At 38.7% G+C, this 26,901-nt stretch overlaps 1 protein-coding gene across 4 annotated transcripts in view; it reads right to left on the bottom strand.

The window, feature by feature from the left end:
• Window positions 1–14,092: 14,092 nt before the first annotated feature.
• Window positions 14,093–26,901, bottom strand: part of CDK13 (cyclin dependent kinase 13) — a 124,483-nt gene continuing 111,674 nt past the window's right edge. Inside the window, exons 12-15 of one of the 4 annotated variants that reach the window (XM_035253218.3) lie at window positions 24,615–24,662; window positions 22,046–22,251; window positions 17,932–18,384; window positions 14,093–17,097 (exon numbers count right to left, since the gene is read on the bottom strand). In XM_035253218.3, the coding sequence (XP_035109109.3) occupies window positions 16,247–17,097; window positions 17,932–18,384; window positions 22,046–22,251; window positions 24,615–24,662 (1,558 nt within the window). In that variant the 3' untranslated portion in view covers window positions 14,093–16,246. The remainder of the gene's footprint in view (window positions 17,098–17,931; window positions 18,385–22,045; window positions 22,252–24,614; window positions 24,663–26,901) is intronic. The other 3 variants (XM_035253220.3, XM_035253219.3, XM_035253221.3) reach the window with 3 other exon arrangements.

The following is a 26,901-nucleotide window of genomic DNA, read 5'->3' as shown; positions in this document are numbered from 1 at the left end:
AAGTTACATTCCATGCACTTTTTGGACAGAGTTCTAAAAGAGCCAGCCAGTCCACAAGACAGGCAGAAAAAAAGTTAAATTAACTGGGCAAATAGGACTCTGATGTAACATCCAAAATGTGATTCTGCAGCAAACTGGGAGTACTTTAGGGTTGGAATACTATCTTCTTTAGAACTAATTTCATCTTAACAGTTTAAGAAGGTAGACATTTCAACACTATCAAGTGTATTTAGGTGACATGTATCTTTTATGTTAATTTTACTTCCTTAATGACCTAGTTAGTAAACTAGTCACTAGTAATTCAGTTACCAGGCAAATGAAGCCTGCAGGAAAGGAAGCCAGTATTCAAAGTTCCGTGTTACTATCTGAACCTACTCAAATAGTTTATTTTCAACATTAATATATGAGCTGTCTAACTAAAGCAAGCTCCTCCAGCAAGACCAAGACAATATATCTTCTGCTAAGGCTTAGGTTTTGCCCAGAATTCCTGATACATGAAATAGCCCATACCAACAAGCCATTGCCCCTACCACAAAGCCTTGGGCTGCAGTAAGCATGTGGATCAGATAATGAGACATTTTAATATTTACCCTGCTCTTCAGTTTGTATAATCCATATGCAACAATTGCTACAAAACCTGCCATTCCAGTTGGGGGTGAATGGTGCCTCCTTAGCTTTTCTATTAAATTTAGATCCCTGATCTTCATCATACAAAGAAAATGAAACATCTGTGTCTTATCAACCTAGTGATTGCTTAAAGAATCTCCCTAGAGCGAGAAAACCTCTCAGATGCCAACTAGCGTCTCTCTCCTATTTATTTATATATCTATGAAATAACCTTCAGCTAGATTCTAAACCCAGTGGTACAAGGGAGAGAAAACAGCCATCACTGGAGAAGGCTACAAGGCAATCAGTGTCCTCAGGGAAGAGGCAGGTTTCAGTCCAAGAAGGCCAAGGGAACACTTAGAGAAAAGGTGTCTATATTTCTCCAAACAAAACCATACTTTAACACACTTAGTATGATAAGCTAAGGTCAAAATTATTGTTAGAGACAGAGTCTCACTCTATGGCTCAGGCTGGAGTGCAGTGGCGCCATTTCAGCTCACTGCACTTGGGTTCAACCTCCACTTCTTGGGTTCAAGCAGTTCTCCTGCCTCAGCCTCCTGAGTGGCTGGGATTACAGTCGCCTGCACCATGCCCGGCTAATTTTTGTATTTTTAGTAGAGACCTGACCTCAAGTGATCCACCCACTTCGGCCTCCCAAAGTGCTGGGATGATAGATGTGAGCCACTGTGCCCAGCCAAAATTATTTTCTCTTAGACATTGAAGAATCTTTTTTGCATCTAATGTTAATTGGTGAGGAGTTGGATGCTAGGCTGATCCTTTCTTTTGTAGACAATCTGGTTTTATTATTTTCTCAATATAAATAAATCTAAAGTTGCAATAAAATCTAAAATTCTGTAATTTTGCTTTGATGTATTCCAAGTTTGAATCCTTAGTCATGTATCTTGCCTGGTATTCCATGGGCCTCTTCAGTTAGAATACTCATGTCTCCTTTAACTCTGGGAATTTTTCTTCTCTTATTTCTTTCTTTGTTTCTTCCTCCACATTCTCTGTGGTTTCTCCTTTTGGAACCCCTAGAGGATGGATAATGGGATATCTGGACCTAGTCTATATTTCTCAATTTGCCTTCATACTTTTTAAAAATTTTTAGTGGTTAATTTTAGGGAGGATCATCCCTAGCATCTCTCAACTTGATAGTTTGGTTCACTAATTTGCTCTTTTTTGAGACAGAGTCTCACTCTGTTGCCCAGGCTGGAGTGCAGTGGCATGATCTTGGCTCACTGCAATCTCTGCCTCCCAGGATCAAGTGATTCTCCTGCTTCAGCCTCCTGAGTGGTTGGGACTACAGGCACATACCACCATGCCTGGCTAATTTTTTGTATTTTTAGTAGAGACGGGGTTTTATCCTCTTGGCCAGTCTGGTCTTGAACTCCTGACCTCAGCTGATCTGCCTACCTTGGCCTCCTAAAGTGCTGGATTACAGGCATGAACCACCACACCCAGCCACTAATTTGCTCTTTACTTATGGATATTCTGTTTTTCAGCCTATCATTTTTTTGTAGTCATATTTTAGCATCCAAGAATTTTCTTACTTTTATCAGCCTTTTTTTTTTTTTTTTTTTTTTGAGATGGAGTCTTGCTCTATTGCCTAGACTGGAGTGCAGTGGCACAATCTTGGCCCACCACAACCTCTACCTCCCAGGTTCAAGCCAGCCTTAACCTCCTGGGTAGCTGGGATTACAGGCATGTGCCACCACACCCAGCTAATTTTGTATTTTTACTAGAGATGGGGTTTCTCCATGTTGGTCAGGCTGGTCTCAAACTCCTGACCTCAAGTGATCCACCCACCTCGGCCTCTCAAAGTGCTGGAATTATCGGCCTGAGCCACCTGTACCTGGCCATTTTTTTTAAAAAAGGAATGCTGTAGTAGTAATTATAGGTGACTTTCCAAAATTCCTTTAACCCTGATCTAAGTCAGTTATGGTAATTCCATTTCTCTTTTCAGTGATTGGTTTGGCAATATGTATGTAGCTCAACTCTGGCTATTGAGATATGCTTCTCTTTTTTTTAATATATTTTATTACACTTTAGGTTTTGAATACATGTGCATAGGAACATACATGGCAATGTGGTTTGCTGCCTCCATCCCTGCCACCTGTATCTGCCATTTCTCCCCATGTTATCCCTCCCCAACTCCCTATCCCCCACTGTCCCTCCCCTAGTCCCCCAACAGACCCCAGTGTGTAATGCTCCCCTCCCTGTGTCCATGTGTTCTCATTGTTCAGCACCCACCTATGAGTTAGAACATGTGGTGTTTAATTTTCTGTTTTTGTGTCAGTTTGCTGAGAACAATGGTTTCCAGATTCATCCATGTCCCTACAAAGAACACGAACTCATTATTTTTTATGGCTGCATAATATTCCATGGTGTATATATGCCACATTTTCCTTGTCCAGTCTATCATCAATGGGCATTTGGGTTGATTCCAGGTCTTTGCTATTGTAAACAGTGCCACAATGAACATACGTGTGCATGTGTCTTTATAATAGAACAATTTATAATCCTCTGAATATAGCCAGTAATGGGATTGGTGGGTCAAATGGAATTTCTATTTCTAGGTCCTTGAGGAATCACCACACTGTCTTCCAAATAGTTGAACTAATTTACACTTTCACCAACAGTGTAAAAGTGTTCCTATTTCTCCACATCCTCTCCAGCATCTGTTGTAGAGACTATTCTTTTTGCTCTAGAGAGTTTTGTTTGACTGTGATATGTAGAACTGCCACAGCAATCTTGCTGCTATGCTGAAGATGAAGCCAACACCTAGAGGAAAATAGGACCAAGAGAACTATTAAGAAGTAGTCCTGGAGTCCTGATGTACCATGTCTGAAAGCCTAACCTCCTCTGAATTTATTTATTTATTTATTTGCTTTACTATCTCCAGTAATGGGTATAAGCAAACCTCCTCTGAATTTAAATGAGAAAACACATTCCCCTCTTGCTCATGCAACTTTGAGCTGGGTTTTCTGTTATTTGCAGCCAAAACATGCTAGCCTGATACAGAAATGGGTTAAAGGAAGTGGAGTGTTCAAGAAACAAATTAAAAAATGTGGAAATGGCAAGGTAGAGAATTGGGCAACATGATTCCCACTATTCCAGGCTCAGACGACCCTTGTATTTGGTTAAATCGTTGCTTTATACATTGGGATACTAACCATTTACCTACAGAATGTAGTATTAAGGAAAATGGTAGGGAAAATTCAGATGTTGGAATGTATTGGCTATTTCTTGTAAACTGCAAGAAACAGATGCATCTAGCTGAAGACGGTCTGTCTGAAAGCAGTTCTTTCTAGCTGTAGCCTGCAATCCAAGTTGAAACTTTGAGGTTTCATGGTGGAGGATTTCTCATTAATGCTTTAGCATCATTCCCTTTGGTATGTCCTCATGGTAGGGAGTTCTCGTGAGATCTGGTTACTTACATCAGCATGCAAGAAGGATGTAAATTAGACAAGGCACGGTGGCTCACACCTATAATCCCAGCACTTTGGGAGGCCAAGGTTGGTGGATCACGAGGTCAGCAGTTTGAGACCAGCCTAGCCAACATGGTGAAACCCCATCTCTAGTAAACATACAAAAAAAAAAAACCCAGGCGTATTGGCGTACAACTGTAATCTCAGCACTTTGGGAGGCTGAGGTGGGTGACTCCATCTCAAAAAAAAAAATTTGAAGCAGTTTGTTAAAGAATCACTAGTGGGGCACAGTTCAAACAAGTTTATATATAATATACAGACAGAAATAAGCTACACATATCCATGTCCAGAAGTGGAGTTGCTAGGTGAAAGTGTATTTGTTTTTCCTCAGTATTTTAAAGTTTTGCCATTCAATCTATGAAAATGTGTATTTTTTTTTTCAAAATTTGCCTCTTCCTATTTCTTCTTGTAGATAATAATTTGCCCCAGGAATCTTTGTATCTGGTAGAACAAATTCAAAATCTGATTGTTTGAAATTACCTTAGTTATTCATGGCCTCTTCACACAGTAGTTCCCTTTATCCATAGTTTTGCTTACCCCAGTTATCAGAGATCTACTGCAAGTCTGAAAACATTAAATGGAAAATTCCAGAAACAATTTGTGAGTTTTAATTTGTGAGCAGTTCTGAGTAGCATAATGAAATCTCACACCATCCTGGCTCTACCTGCTGTAGAGGCTACTTGCCCATTACTCCCTTGTGGCTGTCTCTGTTATCAGATTTAAAAAACATAGTATTATACAGGGTTCGGTGCTATCTGCAATTGCAGGCACTGAGTGGTGAGTCTTGGATCATAATACCCACAGTTAAGGTGAGACTACTGTAAACGTTTCTAGCAGTTCACACAAATCTGTCAATGCTAATAGTTTATCTTGTATGCTTTACATAGACAGTCATATAAGTCTGCCATTAATAATTTTTTCTAGCCAGGTACAGTTGCTCATATCTGTAATCCTCACACTTTGGGAGGCCAGAGCAGGAGAATCACTTGAAGCCCAAAGTTTGGGACCAGCCTGGACAATACTGCAAGAGTCTGTCTCTAAAAATAAAAAATTGGCCAGGCACGGTGGCTAACGCTTGTGATCCCAGCATTTTGGAAGGCCAAGGCAGGTGGATCACGAGGTCAGGAGTTTGAGACCAGCCTGGCCAACACAGTGAAACCCTGTCTCTACTAAAAATACAAATAAATAAATAACCGAGCATAGTGGCATGTGCCTGTAAGTCGTAAGTCTCAGCTGTTTGGGAGGCTGAGGCCATAGGATGACATGAGCCCAGGATTTCAAGGCTGCAGTGGGCTATGATTGTACCACTACACTCTAGCCTGGGTGACAGAGCAAGACCCTGTCTCAAATAAATAAATAGATTAATAACTATTCCTTTTCAAACCCTTCTCTACCTTCCTCCATTCCTCAAAAATGCTAACTGAACAGTAACTAACAATGGATTGAACATCCTTGTCTACTCCTCATCTTAAAATGAATGCATCTAACATTCTACCCCAAGTATGTTTGCTGGATTATGTTTTTGAAATAATTATAACAGTTAAAGAAGAGAACTAAAATATTGCCTTTTTTTGAGATGGAGTCTTGCTCTGTCACCCAGGCTGGAGTGCAGTGGCATGATCTCAGCTCACTGCAACCTCCGCCTCCCAGGTTCAAACTATTCTTCTGCCTCAGTCTCCATAGTACCTGTGACTACAGGCACTACCACCATGCCCAGCTAATTTTTTGTAGAGATGGGGTTTCAACCTGTTGGCCAGGCTGGTCTCAAATTCCTGACCTCAACTGATCTCCCAGCCTCGGCCTCCCAAGGTGCTAGGATTACAGGGTGAGCCACCATGTCCTGCCTAAAACATCACTTTTAAAATGAGTCTAAAATTAGACTCTTACAATAAAATAAAATCATGACCCTTAAAATAAAAGGGGAGGAAATAGCAGATTAAAGTGAAAATGTGCAAATTTCATTTCATTTAGGAGGCAGTCTGTGGCCACTCTTCTATTCCTGAAGTTACTCAAAATTCTTGGCTGAGTGCGTTGGGAAACACCTGTAATCCTAACATTTTTTGGACGCTGAGGTGGGTGAATTGCTTGAGACCAGCCTAGGAAACATGGTAAAACTTCATCTCAACTAAAAATATGAAAAAAAAATTAGCTGGGCACGGTGGCATCTACCTGTAGTCCCAGCTACTTGGGAGGCTGAGGTGGGAGGATCACCTGAGCCCAGGAAGTCAAGGCTTCAGGGAGCCAAGATCACACCACTGCACTCCAGCCCAGGTGATGAGACAGACCTTGTCTCAAACAAACAAATTCTTTTCAGAAAAGATTAAAAACCATTTTGCTCAAAGCAAAAACAAAAACAAAAAAAATTTAAAACCAAACAATTAGCACTAAGAAGAAAAAAAAGCAGAGAGCATAAAATTAAAAGAAGACCATGTAATTGTGGTAATGCTAAAACTGAATGTAATAGAATTCATAACATTAAAAAATGTAAACAAATGGGACAAAAATTAAGTAGTTGTGAGCCTTGATGTGATGATTATATCACTGAATATAAAAAGCAAAAGCGATTCGAATATACAAAGCACTGAATAAAAAGTTTTCCCTTTTTATTGTGTACAGCAGTATAGACTTTATTTTACATTTCTCACTACTTGAGAGATAAGTAAGCACAGAGAATCCACCAGTGTTTAATTATTAATATTGATTAAATGGATAGATAACGAAGTGCCTTAAGAACAAACCCTCCTAGAACCCAGGAAATATTTACAAAATGTCTGCTTAACAAGCTAAAAAGAAATCCTCAAAAACTTCCCAGAAGCAGACTATATATACTATGTATTAGAACTACAAACTGCTAACAAAAACTGAAAAATAAAATATATCCAACCACATAGAAATATTAGAACTACAAACTGCTAACAAAAACTGAAAAATAAAATATATCCAACCACATAGAAATAGAAACATACTATCCTCAGCAACTCAGATCAAGCAGTCAACTTTTAGCCACTAAATATTTTGAAAACACCCTTTTATTTTGAAAACCGAGCCTTGCTCTGTCACCTAGGCTGGAATGCAGTGGCGTGGTGATTTCAGCTCACTGCAACCTCCACCTCCCAGGTTCAAGTAGCTGGGATTATATGCTCACACCACCGCACCTTGCTAATTTTATTTTTAGTAGAGATGATGTTTCCCCATGTTGGCCAGACTGGTCTCAAACTCCTGGGCTCAAGCGATCCTCATGTTTTGGCCTCCCAAAGGGCTGGAATTACAGGCGTGAACCACCGTACCTGGATGAAAACATTTTTAACCTATAGGATGGAACCAAATAAATGACCAAAGGAGATTCATAACATTAAAATGGTTCCTTTGAGAATTCAAAGAAAAATAAATGGACCAATTATTTAACTCAAGAAATAGGAATAAATAAGGAGTAGAAGGAAGGAATCAAAGCCAAAATACTGAAATAAATTAGAAAATAAATGATAGTTTCTCATTCCCGGGTGGTGAGAGAGAGAATGGAGGTAGCCTGGGCAAACCTTAGCTAGTTTAATCAAGAAAGAGAGAAAAGACACAAAAAGTGTATGTAATTATAAATGGCTATTTAAAATATTTAGATTATTATGTCCAATTATATGCTTAAAACATTTTAAATAAAAGGTAGAATGATGAATTTCCAGAAAAAGGGAAATTACCAAGATTTCCTTGTTGGTCTCAACAGACCAAACATAAGGAAATAGAAACATTGTGAAAGAATTACTTTCAATAGCCAAGTATATCTGATTATAAATAGCTCCAACTTCTAAAAACAGGTTATTCTCAGAATCTATAAGTCTTTTTTTTTTTTTTGAGACAGGATCTCACTTTGTCACCCAGGCTGGACACTGGCTTGATCTTGGCTCACTGCAACCTCTGCCTCCAGAGTTAAAGTAATTCTCCTGCCTGAGCCTCCCAAACAGGTGGGATTACAGGTGTGTACCACCATGCCCGGCTAATTTTTTTGTATTTTTGATGGAAACAGTGTTTTGTCATGTTGCCCAGGCTGGTCTCGAAATCCTGAGCTCAAGCAATCCACCTGCCTCAGCCTCCCAAGTGTTGGGATTACAGGCCTGAGCCACTGCACCCCAAAAGATCTATATTCTAAATAAAACATTAGTTTTCCAGCTTATTCTGTGAACTGGCCATAACCTGTTAATCAAAATTAACATAAATACAAAATCCTAAATACATGGTTAGGAATTTGAATATAACAGCCTTTTAAATTAATGGTTTCTTATTACATTCTATTAATAAAATTGGTGTCTGTCATCAAAAGGTCAAAAGAGCAAATGCATATAATGTCATTTGAAAAAAAACTTTAACAGCTGATCCTAATAAACAGGCTTCGTGAAAAAATTTTTCTTAAACATATTCAATTTCTAACCTATAAATTACACAAGTGAAACACTAAAAATCAGACATCAGTAAAATCAAACAAGAATGCCCATTATTATATTAATTGAAAACTACTAAAAATGATAATAAAAGCTATGTAACCAGTTTTAACAACAATAATAAAGAATCAGCTTTCCAATATAAGCGGTGGCTAGTTAGAAATATTACAATACTTATGAGAAATCCATACCTAAAAGCAACAAAAATATTTTTGGAAACAAAGAACAAGAAAATTTTGGAACTCTTACTAGCCTGGCCAAGATGGTAAAAGCCCATTTTCACTACTCTTTATTTATTTAATTTTTTGAGACAGAGTCTCACTCTGTCTCCCAGACTGGAGTGCAATGGCACAATCTTGGCTCACTGCAACCTCCACCTCCTGGGTTCAAGTGATTCTTCTGCCTCAGCCTGCTGAGTAGCTGTGATTACAGGTGCCTGCCACCACGCCTGGCTAATTTTTTTGTATTTTTAGTACAGACAGTGTTTCACCATGTTGGCCAGACTGGTCTTGAACTCCTGACCTGAAGTGATCCGCCTGCCTTACCCTCCCAAAGTGCTGGGATTACAGGCATGAGCCACCGCACCCAGCCTTGTTTCTACTAGAAACACAAAAATTAGCGGGGTATGGTTTCTACTAGAAATACAAAAATTGGCAGGGGGTGGTGGCAGGCTCCTGTAGTCCCAGCTACTTGGGAGGCCGAGGCAGGAGAATCACTTGAACCTGGGAGGCAGAGGCTGCAGTGAGCCGAGATTACGCTACTGCATTCCAGCCTGGGTGACAGAGCGAGACTGTCTCAAAAAAAAAAAAAAAACCAGGAACTCTTAATCTCTTAATGGGGAGCATGTAAAGAAACAATTCTACTATGCTCTCAGTGGAAAGATAGATCCCCTAAGTAAAAAACATTTAATATGTTTCCAGTTAAAATCCTAACAGAATACTTGAGAAAGTAATGTAAATGATTCTGAAAGTCACATGGAAAAATAAACAGGCAGGAATAGAAAACTCTGAAAAGGGGACAATTAAATTAATTTGAAGTTCTGCCTGACAAACTGTATGTGCTGTACATTGTTCTAAGAACTGAAAATAAAGTGATTTTTAAAACACACACAAATGTCAGATGTCTAGTTTATAATGATACAAGTGTAGGACTTGTAAACAAGAGAGATCAAAAAAAGAAAAAGTGTAAAGTTAGATCCATATCTCACAGCAAACATCTATAAATTATAGAATGGTTTAGAATTAAATGAACACTCAAATCTGTGTAAATATTTAAATAACCTTGGAGTAGGACAGCTTTTCTAAAGAGAAACGAGAAAAAGATTAACAGACTTTACATAAAATTTTAAAATTTTCCTATAACAAAACATAGACAATATTATATATATATATATATATATATATTTAACAAAGGGCTACCTTCCTAAAGAAACAAGTTCTTCAAAGCAATAGATGTAGAACCTAATAATTAAACATCTGAATAGTTAATGAAAGACCTGGCTAACATATGAAGTGCTGAACTTCACTAGTAATCCAATATGAATTAGAGCAAGATGATTTATCATCTGTCTAACTAACAGAGATCTCAAACTTAAGTACCCAACATAGCTAAATGAAAAGGTTAAGAGGAATGTGAAACTGGTAAACTTTTCCTTAAAGCAATTTGGATCTCACAAACATTTTTAAACTGCATTCTTTATACCAGCAACTCCAAGGAAATTAATTTATGCTTGTGTGTATGTATGTATTTTATGAATTTTTCATCACATTATTTGTAACAGAAAAGTTCAAAATGTGTCCAGCAATGAGAAACTGTGAAATTATGGTTCCTCTATAAAGCAATAATTTATAGCCATTAAAAAGAGGAGAGGGCTGGGCACAGTGGCTCATCATGTCTGTAATCCCAGCATTTTGGGAAGCCAAGGTAGGAGGATTGCTTGAGGTCAGGAGTTTGAGACCAGCCTGGGCAACACAGGGAGACTCCATCTCTACAAAAAATAAAAAAATCAGCTGGGCATGGTGGTGCACACCTGTAGTCCCAGCTAGCTGGAAGGCTGAGGCAGGAGGATCATTTGAGCCTAGGAGTTTGAGGCTGCAGTGAGCCATGATCTCAACCCTGCACTCCAGACTCAGGGACAGAATGAGACCTTGTCTCTAAAAAAAATTTTTTTTAAATAAGAGGGTAGGATTTAATTGCTTGTTACCAAGAGATGTTCACAACATATTAAATGAAAAAATTCAGGGCCTGGTGCGGTGGCTCATGCCTGTAATCCCAGCGCTTTGGGAGGCTGAGGCGGGTGGATCACAAGGTCAAGAGATCGAGACCATCCTGGTTAACTTGGTGAAACCCTGTCTCTACTAAAAATACAAAAAATTAGCTGGGCACGGTGGCGCGTGCCTGTAATCCCAGCTACTCAGGAGGCTGAGGCAGGAGAGTTGCCTGAACCCAGGAGGCGGAGGTTGCGGTGAGCCGAGATCACGCCATTGCACTCCAGCCTGGGTAACAAGAGCAAAACTCCATCTCAGAAAAAAAAAAGGAAAAGAAAAAATTCAAATTACAAAGCTATGGGCAGTATGATCCCATTGTTTTAGAAAAAAACTGATACGCATTCAAAGACATCCATTGAAGGTAAAATATTAAGTGGTTATCTGGGGGTGTTCTTCTCTGTGTTCCTATCAGAATATGTACTAATTATAAAAAGATTATAAAAGGATTCCACATCCTAACCTTTGTCAAAAAAAAAAAATATATATATATATATATAGCATATTGGATTACAAGTAGTTATCCTTATCAGATAAGATTACTTCAAAAAGCCTTTTCTGGATAGAAGCAAAAAGCAAACAAGGCTGAAAAATGGCCTGGGAGTGTTACGGCAATTTATTTAGACTATTGAATACAGCCTTAAAAAAAAAAAGCTAAAAAACAAATGGTTTGTATTTAATACATTAGATTTTAACAGTTACAAGACTTAACGTTCTTGCAATAGGGTATAACAGTTTTACAACAAATTAACTGGGGAGAAAACTTAAAAGAGTGATTCTGTATTCACCATAGAGCCTCATTTGAATACAATTAGAGAATTCATTTTTAATAGGACATTTGATAGGCTGAAATGAGTTAAGACCCAGAGTCTGTTAGTTTATAAAATTCAAAGGATAAGTTCTTCCCATTCTGATAAAAGTTTTCTATTTTCCCTACCTTCAACTGGATCCCATGACAGCTTATTATTAATAGCTTTTAAGTAGAAATATTTAAGAAATTATCTGGAGAAACCTTTGGTAAATGGCGAACTATCGCTCCTCTTAAAAATCCACCTGAAATTATGAAACCCTAGAAGTATTTTTTTTTAATTTTTGTAAGAAAAAAATTCCAAATCAATAGGTCACTTATTGCATAAAACCTTGAAAGAACTTAAAAGCAAATTATGTTTGCAAGCCTACTGATAACCAATCTTCTTCCAACAAATGAAAACATACACAGGACTCTCCTTTTCAAAGATTCTCCATATATGAAACAAACAGCCCTTCCAGGCTCCTAGAGTTCAAAAAGTTTTTTTCTAAATATTGTTTTTTAAGCAGACTTTTTAAAGCCAGTTGTGTAAAACCATTCGTCCCATAGTCTAAATTTAATTATTTTACTGTACCACTAGTCAAGTTATTTTGAGGCAATTTCCCTATTAAAAAGTTAAGTATGTACTACAGAATTTAAGTATGGCTTAGCAGAACAAGCACAGGCAATCCAGTCACCAAAATTTCTGGCAGTCCCTCTCTTTAAGCTTTATTTTTCTTAGTTGTAAAGTAAGAAGGCTGACCAGATCATTTTAGGTTATTGGGACTTCTTGTTCAAGGCTTTTAAAATATCAAAAGGAGGCTGGGTGTGGTGGCTCACACCTGTAATCCCAGTACTTTGGGAGGCAGAGGCAGGCGGATCACGATGTCCGATGTCCGGAGTTAGAGACCAGCCTGACCAATATGGCTGAAAACCCATCTCTACCAAAAATACAAAAATTAGCCAGGTGTGCTGATGCATGCCTTTAATCCCAGCTACTCAGGAGGCTGAGGCAGGAGAATCGTTTGAACCTGGGAGGCAGAGGCTGTAGTGAGCCGAGACGGCACCACTGCAACTCCAGCCTGGGAGACAGAGCAAGACTGTCTCACAAAAATTTAAAAAAAAAAAAAAAAATCAAAAGGTACTGGCAGACTGGGCCAAAAAAAAAAAAAAAAAAAAATTGAAAGGATATTATATCCCAGGGAATTAGTTGATCTATATTCAAAATACATATTTCAACTTTTTTTTGTTTTGCTATCTCCTACAGAAAGGATTCTACTTTTTGGAAAATAAAATGAGCCTCCTCATCCCCCAAAAATAAAATAGAAAGCCCTAGGGTGAAAAATCATCCCAAATTGGATTAAGCTTAAAGCAAACAGCAAAAGCTTAACTCAGAAGTACCAGTCCGATTCGACTGTAAACATTTACCTAGTCACTTTTCATTTTCCTCAATTAGCCATTGCAAACTGGCCAGATTCACTTAAAATTTTATCACTGAATTTCTAGTTGTTTGATTTCTCTCTAGAACCATCTCTACCAAATTTCAATTTAAAATTTCAAAAAGACCTCAAATTTTCATGGCTTACATTCACTTAAGTTCAGTTTAGATACAGCTGAGGGAAGCAAATACCACTAGCTTCTCTAGACATTTAAAAAATCTTGCTCATGTCAGCACACTAGAAGTATGACTTAACACTGTTGATGATTATTGATGTACCCCAAGGACTAGACTAGTACTTGGCATGTTGTAGGCACTATTTGCTGACAGAATAAAGCTGTGAATCACAGCTAGAATTATTACCTTAATTCACATTCCACAAATGATTTTAATCAATAAACTCCTTAAAAATCAGTATTTTAAGGTTTCGCAAGTGACCTGCAACTCTCCAACAAATAATGAAGACATGGGACATACTGAGTTGCATGCAGAAAAACCTGCTGTGTAAGTAAGTAAAAAAGATAATTTCACGTGGGAGAAGATAATTTCTTCTTTTAGCAGGTCAAATCTTTTCTATTTTTATCTTCTTAACTTGCAATCTGACTTACCTGCTTTTTTCAAAAAAACTTAAACAATATTATGTGTTCCTTAGATTTCAGTCAAATTTTCAGTAATGGCTGCTGTTATTACAACCTATAGTACTAGTGATTTCCCAACCTTGTCCTATCAATCCAAATTCACTGAATTAAAGTATTAAATACTATGGAAGGAAGCATTAAGAGTTTTGACTATCATATTTCATCAGTTATAAGACAAATATTTTCATATAACATGTCTGAATCTGGGATGTAGCTTACAACTGATGACATCTTAGTACTGTATTGTGGCTTAATTGGCAACATTTTTTCTTCTAAGGGATACATAAAAGACTGGTATGTCTCACATGCAATGATGTCTTAGGATAATATTAGAAGTTCTAGTTCAAATTTTCAATTTCAAAGCAACAATTTCCCTGTCCTCCCAGCCGCTCTCCCAACATGTCACTGAAATGTTTGATTAGAAAAACTATCCAAACACAGTTCAATTTTATATAAAATATTTAATTTTTGAAACACAGGCTATTCATGTCACATAAATATCTTCAATTGTAGGTTAGCTGCTTATGGTAAGCAGAATTATCAAGTGTGACTATTAAGAATAACTTAGATACTGTCACTTATAGGAAAGCCTAAAGCTCTAAGACTCACCATATTAAAATTTCAGATACTTGAATACTGTTGCTATTTTGCTAATTTCAAAATATTTCTTCACTTCCTGCAATGTAGTTTATAAGTTGTTAGTAATCAATATTCAAATAAAAGCAAAATATTTTTTTCTTCCATTCATTTCTTTCTCCCCAGTGACAAAAAAGAGTCCATCAAAAAATAAAATGGTCAACTGATAGCAACTTATTTTATAGTAGTAAAATGGTAAATTATCTCTTTAAAATAGTCTTACTGTCATCAAACTACAATGCTTCCCACATTGTTTTGAAATGAAGGTTCATAAGTTAGAGGGCACAGGGTTAACTGGCTTTAGAACTGGAGCAATACATATTCTGTAACAGTTGTCCCAATTTAAGATTCCAATAAAAAAAATAAGTTGCCAGAACAGTTAATGAACAAAATGATTAATTGGCACAACTCTAACTTCCAGTCAATTTTTCCATTTAGTAATAATGGAAACACTGGTTATTTACCTTTGGTTCCTTTCTAGAATTATTATAATTGTGTGTGTATGTGTGAGAATGAGTGTGCACGCAGTGAGACTTCACACCATTAGTTTAAATAAGTTTACTCCATTCTTTGATGCTCTTTATAAAAAAAGAAAAAGTTAAAATGAACTAAAGTTGTTGCTCTGAGTGGCAGAAGTCATGATCAACTTTATGGAAGGTGACAGGAAGGAATATCAAAGTTTTCATTGCCTTTTCTTTTTGCTTCAATAAATTCCATGTAGGCAACGTTTCTAGTTAACAAGTGAATAGAACTGACTTTCTTAAAATGGCAATTACGTAACTTAAAATATGGTATTTGCCACCCCTCCCCCATGAACTTTAACACATTTATGTAAGTTCTGTTATGAACTCTTGCTTCTATACTATGGCCTCCAATTATCCATGGCAAATGGAAACAGGGACTATATGCCAGCCTGAAAGAAAATGGCACTCTAAAATTCTCGTTCAGCTATTACTTTCAACCATTTAAATGACAAAACTTTTTAGAACTTCTCAGAAGTAACAAAAAGTACTGATTGCAGTTCTTCTCCCTTTCTTTGCTCTCACTCCCCTATCAAGAGAAGGTGGTAGTGAAAGGGAACACAGCCCAAAGACAGGCAGAAAAGGAGAGTGTGACAGGCAGAGGGAATGGACCTAACAGGAACTGAACAGGCAGCCCCTGAAAACTTGAGAGCTTCCTGCCTTTTCAATGCATTGATTCCTTTGAAAAGACAAATGGGGATAAAAAGTTAACTCTTTTTTTCAGACCTTACCTGTTAAGGCACTTACTTTCCCTCCCCACCCCACCCATAGTTTTCATATAAAACTCACTATTTCATTTGAATGCACTTTGCTAGGCTATGATAATCTGCAAAACAAAACAAAAATAACATTTACCATTTTTTTTATAAAACTGTTGCATCAAGAGAAAGGTTGTGTTTTATTTTCTGAAATGAGCACAAAGTACACCTTTCACAATAACACTGAAAGCAGGTGCAAAGACTGACAGTGACCTTTGACTAAAGGTAGCTTTGTAAAAAGAAAAATACCAAATAAATCAGTGCCCTTTCTGATTGTTGTAAAACTGGAGGTGGGGAGGGGCTGTTTGTTACATAAAAGTTGGTCCAAACTTACAAAAAAAGCACAAATGTGCATAGATCAGAAGATCTGCAAGAGGGCCATAAAAGGCTATGTCCCTAAAATTAGCATCCACTTAAAACTGCAAGAATACAAAATAAAACTGTTAACTAGAATTTGTGAAGATGTACAATTGATAGATCTAGTTTTCAGAACAGCATGAATTTAAGCAAAGGTTTTTTTTTTCTGTCTTTTTTAAACTATTGTATGCAAGACCCTTCTCCACATAAAAATAAAGCTGTTGTTGAATTAATATTATTCAAGTCTCTTGGATTGCTGCCTTAAATTGCAGCTAGAAAAGTCTTTCCAGATAAAAATGATGTGCCTGAGGAAAAACAGATACTCAGTATGGTAACCCTCTGCCTCTACCTCTGCCAGTTGATGTGCTAATATGTCCCCTGTATCCTTGTGAATATCCAGGTCCTTGGGCAGGAGAAGTCCAGGTCTGTCCATGCATGAGGCTGGGACCACTTGGGTTTTCCTGTAAGTTACCACCATAGTTATAGTTATGCATCTTTGCTGGCAAAGGGTGAGTACTCTCTGGCCCCGTGGAAGGGTCACTGCTGTTTGCCAGGACTGCAATAGGACCATGGCTATATTCAAATCTATGGTCCTTGTCTCCACTAAACAACATGGGACCAGCATTGAGGTAAATGTCTCCATATCCAGCTACTGAACTGGGAAATGACTCAGAAAAGGCAGAAGGCTGAGGTGGACCACCAGAATGAGATGAAGCAGTACTGTAGTTATCCAAAGACTGAATATCTGAGTTTCCAATGAAACTACGTCGTTCTAACGATGGAGCAGAACTGCTTCCTAGACCATCATTGCTAACATAAGGAGCAGAAGAGAAAGAAGAGGATCCAAAGTTGTCCTTGTAGTCTGAAGTGGACACGTAAGTGTCTCCTGCTTGATAATCAATCCCACCTTCTCTTTTGGGATCGTCCTGGGGCTGATGCTGAGCAAGCAGCTGTAACAGGGCGGCCTTCACTCCGGCATGAGGGTCAGTTAATGAAGAACTAGTGGTGGGTACATGCTGGTTTTCTGTCCGATAATCCAGATCTTCCTCAGTGACTGGTGGTGGTTCAGGAGGCTCAGGAGGTCGCTGGTCAGGAGGCAGAATTCGAGGCCGGTCTGGTTCTGGTGTTAGCTCCAACATCCTCATATCTTGATGCTGAATGAGGTCATCTTGTCCTAAGTGAAACAGAGCAAAAACAAGGTCAAAAGTTACCATGGAAAACTGATATTCAAAATATTCAGTGTTTCCTGTAGGTAGTCCTAAGGATGATTAGAAGTTCCATCTCTAGCAAAATGTTAAATGAAAAAAACAAAGTTTACAAATACTATGGTAACTGGAAAATTTTACTGTATTTGGCTTCTCTTTAAAACAGTCTCACTATGTCACCCAGACTGGAGTGCAGTGGAGTAATCACAACTCACTACAGCCTTGACCTCCCTGGGCACAAATGATTCACCCACCTCAGCCTTCCAAGTAGCTGGAACCACAGGCATGTGCCATGCCCGTTTAAAAATGAAAAAAAGTTTTTTAGAGATGCGGTCCCACTATGTGTCCAGATAGCTACTGAATTCCTGGGTTCAGGCAGTCTTCCCAATTCAGCTTCTCAAAGTGCTGGGATTATAGGTGTGAGCTACCGCACTCAGCCGTAATTTGCTTTTCGAAGGTACTTCACGTATACTGTATTGCCTGAGGAACAAAAGCTACTGTATATATAAATTATGCCTTGGTCAAGCATCCTTTTGTATCTGGAGTTAAACATTATTCCTTAACCATAGGCTTACCTTAGAAATATCTTTACCATTCATAATGAGTTCTAACTCACATGGATACTTTGTTAAAGAATCCATTCCTGGAAGTAAACAGACTGAAAAACCAACCTATTGCCAGTAACCTGAGATTTTTCAGGACATCTTTTAGCAATGTCACTGAATTGTACACATTATAGTCACCAACACTGAGCTGACAGTGGAAATGCAGCCGTGTTAGTGGTCTGGTACCTACACACTTACCCGACACCGGAGTGCTGGGTTCTGGAGGCGGCCTGAGTTGTAATGACGCTTCATGCCCCGACCCACTTTCCCTCTCTTCTAGCAGCACCTCTTTCTGCTTTGACTGCTGAGCCTTTATTAACTGAGTCAACAGAACTGCAAATGCACTCTGCACAGCCGCCTGGGCAGCATCAGTCTCCACTTTAGGCTGGATGGTCTGAGAAGAAGGCTGAATTCCTCCCAACGGTTTCGAAGACTCCTGTTGTGGTGTTGATGGATCTGTCTGTTTTTCACCTGTTGCCAAAATTCCAGCAGGAAGGTTTATTTTATTTAGCTGCTGTTGAGTCTCAGAGTTTACCTTAACGTTCAACACTTGGACAAAATCAGCCATATTAACACTTGTTTTAGACTGTAGTAGGTTTAGTAGAATTGCCAATTCACTGTGGTTTAAGTGCTGTCCAGGGCCTGTTTTTACTAAAGACAAAATTGTATTAATTAGAACTACCATAATTCACATATCCTCCCACCCCCACACCAAAATGGCTCTGTATTACCATATGAAAATGTACATTTGGGAGAAGAGTGTTTAAAAAAATACTGTAAAAAAAAAAAAAAAGAACCTCAAGTCTAGTTAAATATCATGTACAAGTAAGATGTACATAAAAATAACTGCGGTCAATTTTGAGTAACTTATCTTTGGGGGTAAATACTTCAAAAGGAAAATCAAGATCATTACTAGAAACTCACGTTACGGATTTTACCAAGAAACAGCACACTGTAAATGGGAAATGAATAATGATAATGATAACAGCTAAGAGTGCCAAATACTTTCTAAGCATTTAATATCCATTATTCCTTACAACAACCTTATAAGGCAGGCTCTATTATTAGCTTCCTTTTACTGAGAAGAAGAAACTGACACCCAAAGAGACCAAGCAACTTGCCCAAGGTTCAATATTTTGTAAATGGCAGAGATGAGATCGGAATCCAGATATTCTGATTCCAGAATCTGAGCTCTTAACTATACCGTACTTTCTCTAAAATAAAGTTTATTATGTAAAATCTAAGGTTATCTTTGCACTATATTGAAATTATGACATTTTGCAGATTCTGATAAAATGCCTGTGTTTTTATTCAAATTACCTTTTAAGTAACTCTGGGTAAGTTAGGACTGCCTACAGAAACATGCTTATTATTAATACATGCATATGATAGTATTAACTCGTCACCAGTAACATGGATTCAGTTGTCTGCCAATTTTCAGTGTAGACTTGGGATGATTTACACAGGTCCTCAGGCAAGCTCATCTGAATCACATATAATAACAAGGCTCAAATGCATATAATACCACATATGATAACTATAAGACTGAAGTGATGAGCAATTCCCATAATCACAGATGACAGGCTGATAGAAGAGGAACTCTGAACAACGAAAAACTGATGTTTAATGCTTTTATATTCTCTTTATATATTTTGAGATACTTCTGTAAGTTCTTCTGATGACCTGTGAACATTAATAAGAAACTATGCTTGTTTGCTACACATCAAAAGTCATTTTTCCTTATTTTCATTTCCCTGTTAGCACAGGTAGTCTATCCATGTGAATTCAGGGATGTGTTCTTTAATTGAGGTGCCTCTTTTTCTAAAGCGGCGTTTTCTTATTTCAGCATACTTAACTGATGATGGAGAAGGATTCATCCTTTTTTCAAAAAAAAAAAAACAAAACAGAATTCTCACTTTTTTTTTTTAAGACAAACTCTTGCTCTGTTGCCCAGGCTGGAATGCAGTAGTACACTATCAGCTCACCGTAACCTTCACCTCTGAGGTTTAAGGAATTCTCCTGCCTCAGCCCCTGCTAGTAGCTGGGATTACAGGCTCGAACCACCATATCTAATTGTTGTATTTTTAGTAGAGACTGGTTTCGCCATGTTTGCCAGGCTGGTCTAAAACTCGTGACCTCAAGTGATCCACCCACCTCAGCCTCCCACAGTGCTGGGATTACAGGCATGAGCCACCATGCCCAGACCGCAATTCTCACTTCTCACTCATGATAATACTGATTTTTGTCTTTTCTCTCTCCCTTTCTTTTTTTTTTTTAACATAGGGTCTCATTTTATCATCCAGGCCAGAGTGCAGTGGTGCAATCTCAGCTCACTGCAGCCTTGACCTCCTAGGCTCAAGCAGTCCTCCCGCTTCAGTCCCCCAAGTAGCTGGGAATATAGGGCTGGCTAATTTTTGTATTTTTTATAGCAATGGGGTTTTGCTGTGTTACCTGGGCTGGTATTGAAATCCTGAACATAAGATCACCTGAGGTCAGGAGTTCGAGACCAGCCTGACCAACATGGCAAAACCCCATCTCTACTAAAAATACAAAAATTAGCTGAGTGTGGTGGCATATGCCTGTAATCCCAGCTACTTGGGAGGCTGAGGAAGGAGAATCACCACCTGGGAGGTGGAGGTTGCAGTGAGCCCCGATTGTGCCACTGCACCCCAGCCTGGGCAACAGAGACTCGATATCTTAAAAAAAAAAAATTTTAAAAAAAAAGAAAGCTCTCCACCATTAAAATAGGGTTGTAAAGTAAGTTAGAGCAAATTAACAACAAAATGAGCCCAGAAAGGGCAATTCATTTTCACCAGCTAAAATGAGTAAACTAACAACCCTTTTGTTGTACCAGGTTTAGCAGTTTAAGACATCAGTTCCATGAAGTGAACAAGAAATAAAGACCTGAGAGTCCTGGGAAAATGGACCACCATCCAAAATTTCTGTTCTTGTCATCTCACATCCTTTTGTTAGCAGGACAAAAATTTTCATGTAGGGGAACTCACTATTTCAAGAAAATACTTTTGGACAACAAATAATCGCTTTTGGCATTTACAGAAGGAGTACTTTAAATATGCAGTCAAACCAAAGTCAAGTAGTAGCTTGTGGACTGCATGGGCCAGCATTAATGGCCATCTTTAAAGCTTTCTCAGTTAACCTATGTTTATCTGTAACCACCAAAAGGTCAGTCTGATCCACATATCTGTTTTAATCAACTAACTGATCGATCAACATTTATTCATCTCTTAAGAACTGCTAGTCTATTTTTTCAAGTTTAATAAGCCACCACCTCACATTCTCTCTCTCTCTCTCTCTCTCTCTCTCTCTCTCTCTCTCATTATTTTATATCACTCTCTGTTAAAACTTAAAGATGAATGTTTCTGGATGCTTTAGGCAAAATGAGGAAGTGGATGTCCTTTTAAAAAAGGTGTATCAAAAAGCTTACTCTACGACAGATTGAGTCAGAGGAAGAAATTTAAGTTTTCCTAAAATAACTAAATAGAAGATACCGTCCTTTGTTGGTTTGTTTTGAGACAGTCTCACCCTGTCACCCAGGCCGGAGTGCAGTGTCATAATCTTGGCTCACTGCAACCTCTGCCTCCTGGGTTCAAGCAATTCTTGGGCTTGAACTTCCCGAGTAGCTCGGATTACAGGCGTGTGCCACCACACCCAGCTACATTTTTCCATATTTTTAGTAGAGACAGAGTTTCAGGATGTTGTCCGGGCTGGTCTTAAACTCATGGGCACAAGTGGTCTGCCCATCTTGTCCTCCCAAACAGCTGGGATTACAGGCGTGAGCCACCGTGCCTGACCTTCCCTTCTCATATTGTAAGTTATTTTGGGAGCAAATATCGGATTCCAATCTTTTAGATTCTTTACTATAATCAGAGAAATTAAAACATTAAGAGTGACATCAGGACATTATCAACGGTATGAAAGAGCTCTTGGCCGTCTTCTTACATCTTTCTTCCTACTCCTTAAGCATCTGTAGACATTGAATGCTGAGCCTCGATGAGAGTAGTGTTTGTAAAAGACCTACGGACTTCTGCATTAAGAGCAAAAAGTAAATACAGAAATCTGAGGACTTGCCAATCAGGTAATTTGATGCTTCTTTATAAGTTACCTTAAGATTACTTAAAATTGTGGTGTCAACAGCAATGAAACTTCTGTACTGGTACAAAGAAATGTCTAGTTCCGTAAATAAACGTTAATTATTATCATTAGCCACAAGATGCTGCAACACTAGAGCTATATGATCAGCATTAACCACAAAACAATGTGAAAGAAACCAACCCATGGAAGCATTACTGACCAGGTGCTACATTTGAGTTGCCCTGAGATTTCAGTTGTGAAGATGGCAGCACACCCTGGGGTGTGTTGGTTCTGCTGTCATCCAAGCCCAGAGATAAGTCCTTTCTGGGGGCTTTAATTGTGGAAACATCATCAGTCATGCCCATCTGTTTCTGTCTTCTTCGCTTTTTACTCCATAACTCATGACAATCTTGCCATAAAGGAAGGCTGGAAAAAAAAAAAAAAGGAACTATATTGTAAATGGCATTTCTTAACAAAAAATGCTCATTACTATGTAGCACCAAGCCATGCTCCCACCCCAAATAGTTGTTGAAGACTTCATAGAATGGCTCTGTAAAACTCCTCCAATAAAAATCATCCTTACTGCCCCACTTCTTTCAGGGCTTGCTGTGTCTTTACAGATAAAACCATTTTTCTTTGGCTTCTGGAATAATCAATGAAAAATCATTTATCAAAATTATGAATGAAAAATATATATTCATGAAAATACGTTACTATGGCTGGGTATGGTGGCGCACATCTGTAATCCCAGCACTTTGAGAGGCCAAGGCAGGTGGATCACCTGAAGTCAGGAGTTCAAGACCAGCCTGGCCAACGTGGCAAAAACCCATCTCTACTAAAAATACAAAAATTAGCCGGCTGTGTTGGCAGGCACCTGTAATCCCAGCTACTCAGGAGTCTGAGGAAGGAGAACTGCTTGAACCCAGGAGGCGGAGGTTGCAGTGAGCAGAGATTGTGCCACTGCACTCAAGCCTGGGCAACAACTCTGTCTCAAAAAAAAAAAAAAAAAAAAAAAAGGCTACTATTACTATTGGTGCAACCTTTCAAAGTCAATTCTTATGATAGTGTATTATATCTTGAAAAAAAAATGAAAAAGACAGAAAAATATGCCCATTTTCAGCCAGGCACAGTGGCTTACGCCTGTAATGTCAGCACGTAGGGAGGCCAACGTGGGAGGACTGTTTGAGCCCAGGAGTTCAAGACCAGCCTGAGTAACATGGCGAAACCCTGTTTTTGCAAAAAACACAAAAATTATGCATGGTGTGCACCTGCAGTCCCAACTACTTGGGAGGCTGAGGTGAGAGGACAGCTTGAGCCTGGGTGGTGGAAACTGCAGTGAGCTGAGATCATGCAACTACACTCCAGCCTAGATGACAGAGCCAGACTCTGTCACACAAAAAAGAAAAATATGCCACTTGTAGAAACTAGATATGGGATTAAAAAAAAAAAAAAGTAGTAAAGGGCCAAGTGCAGTTGCTCATGCCTGTAATCCCAGCACTTTGGGAGACTGAGGTGGGCTGATCACTTAGGCTCAGGAGTCACCAGGCTGGACAACATGGTGAAACCCTGTCTCTACAAAAAAAATTAGCCACGCGTGCTGACACATGTCTGTAGTCCCAGCTACTCAGGAGGCTGAGGTGGGAGGATGGCTTGAGTCCAGGAGGCAGAGGCTGCAGAGAGCCAAGATCATGCCACTGTACTCTGGTGTGGGTGACAAAGCCAGATCCTGTCTCAGGAAAGGCTAGAACATAATATTTGTGAAGAACTTTACAGTAAAAACTTTTTACTTTTTACTAACTTATTTGCTTATCTATCCAAATGCTCTAGAATTAAACTGATGCTATAGATGAGTTTTCAAAATGGGTAATCCAAGGATAGAGTGGCTAGAGAGTTGTGAATAACAACTACCAAAATTGCCCACAATTCTTCCTCAATTCTATCTTAAAGTAACTTCATACAACTGGTAACACTAGAGAATAACTTTTGCTTAAAGATAGAAATATTTGACTTATAAATACTTTCTTCTTACCCTAATTAAGTGTTTAATGGAACGTTACTGTTGTATCTATTTTAAAGATGAGAAACTTGAGGCTTAGAAAGGTGAATAAACTTGCCCAGAATATCTACAAATTCCCTTAGGCAACCCCACCTGGTGATATATACCTACAGTCCTCAACCCAGATCTGTTTAACCTCTAGGAGGTACACGAAGACTCTTGAAGGGGGATACAGCTGGAATTTTTTTAAAGGAATTTCCATATCCATATGTCCACTTTCCTATGATTGAGCTTTGAGGATGGCCTGCCTGTTCAAGCAAGGTCTTCTATCATATCTCCTCTTTCACAAGTACTCATGTTATAAAATAAAGGCAGATGCAACAATATGGTTGAATCTTAGCAGTATTCGTTTAAAAAGTCATTCCCAAAATATTACAAACAGCATGACACTTTTATAAAATTAACTAAAATTTTAAAATATAACCTTTTATGAGTACATATAGATGGCAACAAAAAGTATATAGAAAAGAAAACAGGGATGATGGTTACCTCAGGTGAAAGAAGGCAAGGGGTATGTTGGAGGGGATAGGGGTAATATGATTAAAGTATGTTATTTTCAATGTTCTAGCTTTTGTCTGGTAGGTTCATGGCTGCTTATTAACTTTATTTTAAAAAACTAAAGTAACTAAAATAAATAAAAGAGAGCCATGCATGGACCAATGATGAGTGACACAAAGATTATGATTAAACCAAGTCTATGCACCTGAGGTCCAAAAACAAAACAAAGGCATACCTCTCAGCCATCTTACTATGATGCATTGCCTCAGCGTGTAAAAACCTCCTGGAGCAACAAACAAAGGGACAATTTGAAATAGCGATATTGGGAAGCTTTCAGGCATCATAAACCCGCCAAAGACTTTCCTTTCTAAGTGTGTGTATGAGGAGATATGGGCCTTAGCCTCTGTTGGGATACCTTAAATTCAGATATACTGTAGTACTGCAGAGTACGGTAACTGAAGTGATTCCACCTTTCCATCCTGAAGCTTGCTCTTGAAGGAGAGCCCCATCAAAGCAAAGCAATCCATTAAAAAGACCTTTTTTTCCCTCCCACAGTTTATAAGTAAGAGATTCTTTTCTTTCCGTTCCTTTTTTTTTTGAGATAGAGTCTTGCTCTGTTGCCCAGGCTGGAGTGCAATGGCACAACCTTGGCTCACTGCAACTTCTGCCTCCCAGGTTCAAGCAATTCTCCCCTGCCTCAGCCTCCCCAGTAGCTTGGATTACAGGTGCACACCACCATACCTGGCTATTTTTTGTATTTTTAGTAGAGACAGGGTTTCCTCATGTTGGCCAGGCTGGTCTCGAACTCCTGACCTCAGGTGATCTGCCCACCTCGGCATCCCAAAGTGCTGGGATTACAGGCATGAGCCACTGCACCCAGACTTTTTTCTGAGACAGGGTCTCATCTGTTGCCCAGGCTGGAGTGCAGTGACACTATCTCGGCTCATCGCAACCTCCGCCTGAGCCCAAAATTCTCGTTTCTCAACCTTGGTAGCTGCGAACATAGCCGTGTACCACCACGCCCGGCTTTTTTTTTTTCTTTTGAGATGGAGTCTCATTCTGTTGCCAGGCTGGAGTGGAGCGGTGCCATCTCAGTTTACTGCAACCTCTGCCTCCTGGGTTCAAGTGATTCTCCTGCCTCAGACTCCCGAGTAGCTGGGGCTACAGGCGAGCACCACCAGGCCCAGCTAATTTTTTTTGTACTTTTAGTAGAGATGGGGTTTCACCATGTTGGCCAAGATGGTCTTCATCTTTTGACCTTCTGATCTGCCCACCTCAGCCTCCCAAATTGCTGAGCTCAGCCTGATTTTTCTATGTTTAGTAGAGAAAGCGTTTCACAGTGTTGGCCAGGTGGGTCTCAAACTCCTGGCCTCAAGTGATCCGTCTGCCTCGGCATCCCAAAATGCCGGAATTACAGGCATGAGCCACCACCACTGCGCCCAGCCTATATCTGATTTTTAAATACCCTGCTCTCTCATTTGATTATTCCTAAAAAATTGATCAAAAGAGCTTGATACATCTTCCAACTTTCTAAAGGAACACAAATGCCTTTCTTCATAGTCCTTACCTCCTAAGTAATTTATAATTTTAACTACTCATTATATCATATTACAAAATACAGATATATTTTGTTTATAAAATGTTTTTATTTAAATATTGGATCAATCTGATCATCTTTATTTGGATGCTTTAGTAACGTATGTAACAAGATTCGTTCAGAATTTGTTATAGATAGCTTACAGAATTGTCCTCAAAGGTGTGTTAACATGTTTGTTTTTAATTAAAAAAAATGCAGTCAGGTGTGTTCTGATCAAATTAAATCTGATTTAGGTGATTTGTTTTACAATAAGAACACAGTTTATAATTAGATTATAAGGCAGGCATTTCCCATATATTGAGTGAAATAAACCTATATAGTTCCAAGGTTTTGGCAAAATACTTAAAAAAACAACATTAAGAAACAATTTTAAAAATGGATTGGCAAAGTAACAGTGACACTACATGCTGATTTCCTAATCTTCTTTAAGTATACTGGATTAAACGAGTGCTATGAAAAGAAAAGGTAAAAAGTACTAGAAAATGTCATAAGTATTGGTAAGAGAACTAAAAAAGCAAGTAATTACTAGATAAAAAAATCATTCTGTGGATCATGTGATCTGTAATTTTTCTTTTTTTTTTTGGAAACACAGTCTCATATGTTACCCAGGTTGGTTTCAAACTCCTGGCCTCAAGCAATCCTCCTGCCTTAGCCTCCCGAAGTGCTGAAATTACTTAGGCGCAAGTCACCATGCCTGGCCTCCAATTCTTTACTATCAACAAAACTGAAAGAGAAAGAATCTTAACTTGACACCTGGAAGATGTCATTAGAATCTTGGTGGTTTTTTTGAGACAGAGTCTCACTCTGTAATCCAGGCTGGAGTGCAGTGGTATGATTTCAGCTCCCTGCAGCCTCTGCTTCCCAGGCTCAAGCAATTCTCATGTCTCAGTCGCTGGGATTACAGGCGTGTGCCACCATGCCTGGC

The sequence above is a fragment of the Callithrix jacchus genome, chromosome 11, assembly GCF_049354715.1.
Source record: "Callithrix jacchus isolate 240 chromosome 11, calJac240_pri, whole genome shotgun sequence".
Taxonomy (NCBI): domain Eukaryota; kingdom Metazoa; phylum Chordata; class Mammalia; order Primates; family Cebidae; genus Callithrix; species Callithrix jacchus.
The sequence above is the reverse complement of the archived record's forward strand: the minus strand, read 5'-3'. Positions and strand labels throughout refer to the sequence as shown.